This window comes from Lagopus leucura, unplaced genomic scaffold, assembly GCF_019238085.1.
Source record: "Lagopus leucura isolate 7727_CA_CO unplaced genomic scaffold, USGS_WTPT01 36511-0_obj-0_obj, whole genome shotgun sequence".
Taxonomy (NCBI): Eukaryota; Metazoa; Chordata; class Aves; order Galliformes; family Phasianidae; genus Lagopus; species Lagopus leucura.
This window is the reverse complement of record NW_024963353.1, coordinates 1-4,600: the sequence shown is the minus strand read 5'-3', so window position 1 is coordinate 4,600 and position 4,600 is coordinate 1. Positions and strand designations below refer to the sequence as shown.

The 4,600-nt window shown below is 38.7% G+C and overlaps 1 protein-coding gene across 1 annotated transcript; it reads left to right on the top strand.

Annotated features, from left to right (window-relative positions):
- Nucleotides 1-320: 320 nt before the first annotated feature.
- Nucleotides 321-4,400, top strand: LOC122191090 (kinesin-like protein KIF20B; the record flags this gene model as incomplete). Its single annotated transcript, XM_042891288.1, has 6 exons — nt 321-485; nt 1,130-1,255; nt 1,995-2,195; nt 2,774-2,854; nt 3,591-3,723; nt 4,193-4,400. Coding segments are annotated over 6 exons (885 nt in total), but the record flags the coding sequence as incomplete, so codon positions are not given.
- Between the last annotated feature and the right edge of the window lie 200 nt (nt 4,401-4,600).

Sequence of the window (4,600 nt, the reverse complement as noted above, 5' to 3'; positions counted from 1 at the left end):
AATTCTCACAGTACAGAGGTCTTCGTGAACAAATAAAAACTCTTTTTATTCTTGTATCTTGAGAGAAAGGCTGAAGCACAAGAGAAGAAGAAAAGAAAAGAATTCAATACCTATTGTAATACATCTTCCCAGGCAATTAGGTGACTACTGCACTTGTAGCAGTGACCATACAAAACCATGAAATGTTATTGTTCTTGATTAGCTTACTGCCTTAGCCTGCAATTCTGAAATGGTTGCTACTAAGTAACTGCAGTGCTGCTTGTGTGTGTTAGCTCCTTTTGCCAATCCTGCAACTCAGCAATTTTTACGGTGTTTATTAGGATAATGAAACTGTGATAGAAGAGGTAAGAAAAGAACTGGCTGACAAAGATGACTTCATAAAGGAATTAAAACAACGCATCAGCCACAATAACCCCCAGGCTTTGTCAGAAGTACCTTTACTTGAAGAAAGACAAGGTAGAATGGATCGTTCTGTAAATGAAAAGGTATGATTATATTTATAGAAAATATGTACTCAAAGTCTTGTTCATCCCTTTTTGTTCTGCTGTTTTCCTAGATATACTGGGAATCTCCCAGGAGTTAGAATCACTTTTCTTAACATAGAGTCCTTTAACTACATATTCAGTGATGAGTGTTGGTTCTTTCTGTCTTCCACTCAGGCGTGTGCTCTCATCCTCTCAGAAGCATTTTATTTACTGGAACTCCACCTCTGTATATATGCAATGGAACTTTTCCATTCAGTTTTCCATGTGTTCATGTGTGGACACTAAAGATTAGGCAGAGGTTTAGTCTCTGGCATTCTAACATAGCAGCTGTGAGCGTGCGGAGAGTATGGGCTGAATGAATGACAAGACGACCAGCATTACAGATTTTGTCCCTAAGTAACATCTGACTTGGTCTCTTTTGGAGGTAGAGTACTGAATGAGGCTGTTGGAGAGACCCAGTAGGGTGAATCTGAAGATTACACGATGAATGGATGTTACTACCTTCACAGATTTGTGCTGTGTTTCAACTTACTTGTTCATGTGGTGTCTGAGCTTGAGATTTTACGCTGGAAACTTTAGAAAACTCAAAGTATTTTGGAGGTGTGCTGCACAGCTTGATCTTTACTGATTTTAAATGTTTACAGGCTGTGAAAAAAGAAAGCAAAACTGAAAACGGAGATGAAGAAAGTATTCCAGGAAGACGTGAAGATAAAGGGAATTATTCATCAACTCGACGTCCTAGCAGTGTCACTTCATTAAATGAATCTGAGGTTAGTATGCAACTTCAAATCTGAAAATGTTGTAGTTGTACTGATCTTGATAAGGAATGAGTAGGAAAAGGTCTCGAGTTCTCTACACAATTCTCAAGCTTTGTTTATCCCTTTCAAGGTGATCAGATCATCTGTTTTCATAGCCTTTGGTAGGAATAAAAGCTGTTGAAACCATTGTGTGATGAATTCCTCTTATTTGCTGTTGAAAACTTTCCTCTCGTTGATGCTTATGACGTGGCTCATGATTAAATGAGTCACCTGGAAAGCAATTTACAGAGCCACTGAAATGGGCACAGCAAATTGAACTTGTTTTCTTCCCCTGCAGGATTTCTAACTTTGCTAGCTTTCGTAAAGTAGCAGTTCTATGCATTTATGGCAGTAGTAGCAGCCATCTGCCATTTCCTGATGTCCCCAGCAGCCCGTCTTCCATGTTCTGTTCAACATCTGAACTTGCTTTTGATATGCTAGCTACTAGCTGAATTCCTGCCATAGAGAAGGAGGAGTCCAGGTGATCACAGCTCTGACTCTGTTGTTCCTGCCGAGAAAAACAGGGTTGGGTGGATCTCTGCAACTCTAGTGTAGAAGAGGAAGGGCAAACTTCTTCTTCGGTTAGAAGTGTTCTGTAAGCTAACAGCTGGGATACTGAGTGTTTGCATATCCTTTTCCAGATGCATGATAGTTTTTTAATCTCATGGCTTCCCTAACACTTGCACTTAAAATTTCTCTGTGCTATCAGGAGCATTTGGAAACTGACCTCCACTCTTCTGAAGCATCCACAGAAAATGGAAAAACTGGTTGTTTCCCAAAACCAGAGGTGGAAATCCAACTGTCACCTCTGCAACCTGATAAGATGGAGATAAAGCAGCGTGACAGCATGTTACCTGCAAGGGTGAAAATGCCTAGGACAAGAAAGAAGAGAAAAAGTGATGACATGGATGAGGTATGACCTACACCAAACAGAAAACGAAATATCTGATGCCTTTCTACCATTCCTCATTTAAGCTTTAAAAAATGCTACTTCTATCTCAGGAAAGTGGTTGAAGCATTTAATTGATGAACCTTGGCGTTGGAGAGTCCAAGCTTTAATGAAACTAAACTAATAGCCAAGCTGGGTGATAATGATTTAAGAGAAGGGAAAGAATTTATCTCAACTCCCTTGTGAATTTTCTTTGAAAATCCGTAGACATCAGTCAGCTTTTTAGACTTCTTATACGTTTGCTTTCTATTTTGTGTGAAATATCTGAGTGTTTCCTCTGAAAAGGAGAAAAAAGTCCGCTCCGTATGGGGATGGCATCTCATCACAGGATGTCTAATACTGATATCTTAATAATGCTACCAACCCGTTTGTGCACTTGAATGTTTATTTAGTATTTGATTCACATTGGAATTGTTACTACTTGCAAATACCTCCCTATTACTGAATGCAATAGCGTTGAAAGTGTTTGCTTTTGTGATCTACCTAATGAAAAGTGAATCTTTCTAAACGATTTGTGGCTAAAACTTGTCTTATTTTCCCAGGATTTTGTGATAAGTGAGAACTCGAAAAATGCAAAGTCTGCCATGGCTTGTAATTCACCCTCTACAAGCGACGAGAAAATGGTTGGTTTTTGTTCTAGTTTGGAAGCTAGTTTGGGACTTTCTGTCATAGTGTGGCCATTTGAAGGGAGTAAACATTCTTATGCAGCAGTGTCTTATCCTTATTTGTGTAGCTGAATGGGAATCTTAAACTCTTATTAAATCCCATAAGCTTACCATAGAGCAAGTTGGTCTGTCCCAAGAGTGTATAATGGCTGGGCTGTAGTGTGGAATGATTTGGTGGAAAGGATATCGCAGACTGAATAGCTGGGAGGAGAAGTCTGAGCGTATTATCATGCGCTTTGTAAGTGAAGCCCCTGTATTAAGCTGAGATTCATGTGATTTGTATGCATGGGAATGATTAAAAAGGGATGTTTTAATGTCTTAGGAGTATCCTTGGCATGGTAAGAGTGTGAAGAGTAGGTTTTTCCCAATCTGTTGTCTTCTGTTTTGTATGTTTGTTTATTTTTTTATAATTAGAACAGCTTATGTAAGAAACATCTCCACAGCTTGGGATTAACTTTTAAAGAAACTACTGCTTCTTTAACAAATGTTAAGAAACTTATGCCTTGGAATTGCTGAGACTTTGACAACTCCCTAAAGGGTATAAAATTGTCTACGTTACTTGCAGTTGTAATATCATTAGCATAATAAACACAGGTGTCAGTAGCAAAGCTCAAAATGTCGGCTTAAGATAACACTGACCTAAAATAAAGCTTAAACAATGCTCTTATTTCTTGTTCACGTGTCTGTTAAACAGAAATCCAGAAAAGAGTACTTCCTTAGAAAGCGAGTATGTACTTCCGGTAGAAGATTGACTAGCAGGAGTGATGGAACTCTACACAAAGTTGGAGATTTTCTTCAAAGTACTCCTTCTATTATTCACTCTAAAGGTTGGTGTAGAATAAGTAAGATTTATTCCACCTTCTGTAGGCACTGCAGAATGGCTTGTTTCTGCTGTAGGCTATGAATGTATATATTCTTAGAGAACTTGTCTGCCATGGTAAGTTGCTCTTCAACTTATGAAATAAATGCATTTATTCATCTCTTCCGAGATTCATTGCTACTTGAATGAAAATCTGCAAGTATGCAGAGGAAGTTGACTCCACCTTGTGCTTCTGTCAGCACAAAAGTGAGGCCTGTTGTTTAGCTCCTGCCGAAGTTCCTCACTTCCAGCGACTTCTGAGTCATGTTTGTTTTTCATACCCTTGATGGACCATTGCAATTTCTGAATATTTTAATTTAAACTTGATGTATCACTTATAAACCAAGTTTATAATGAAGCTTTTGGTATTTGTTGATATAAAGACTCACAAAATCCGTAAGTTGGTTAGTTTATGAATCAAAACAAATTCCTTCTAGCCAAGAAGCTGATGGCAGCAGTAAGCTCCCCAAAATCTCCTGAACCAGAAAGTCTTGGAAAGGAGGGGATGAAGCCAAAAAGATCCAAAAGGAAGCTGTATTCAACTGACATTTCCTGCCCTCTAGACATACCTGCTTCTTGGGTGAGCGATTATACATTACTGTTCTGTCCAATGTAATGCATTTCTGTAGTCTTGTCTCAACATAAATTACTCAGGAGTCCAACAAACTTGAAGATTTCACCTATTTGCAGGAGGAGGTTGAAAGTGCTGAGCTATTTCTTTGTTTGACCTAGTCATTCTTGTTGGTCTTCCTCCTGCAGTTTTATTTTATTTTCTCTTTGAAGATCTCTGTATTTGGCTGCTGGCTTACAGCAGCCTATGTAGGGAATGTAGCAATCATGGAGAC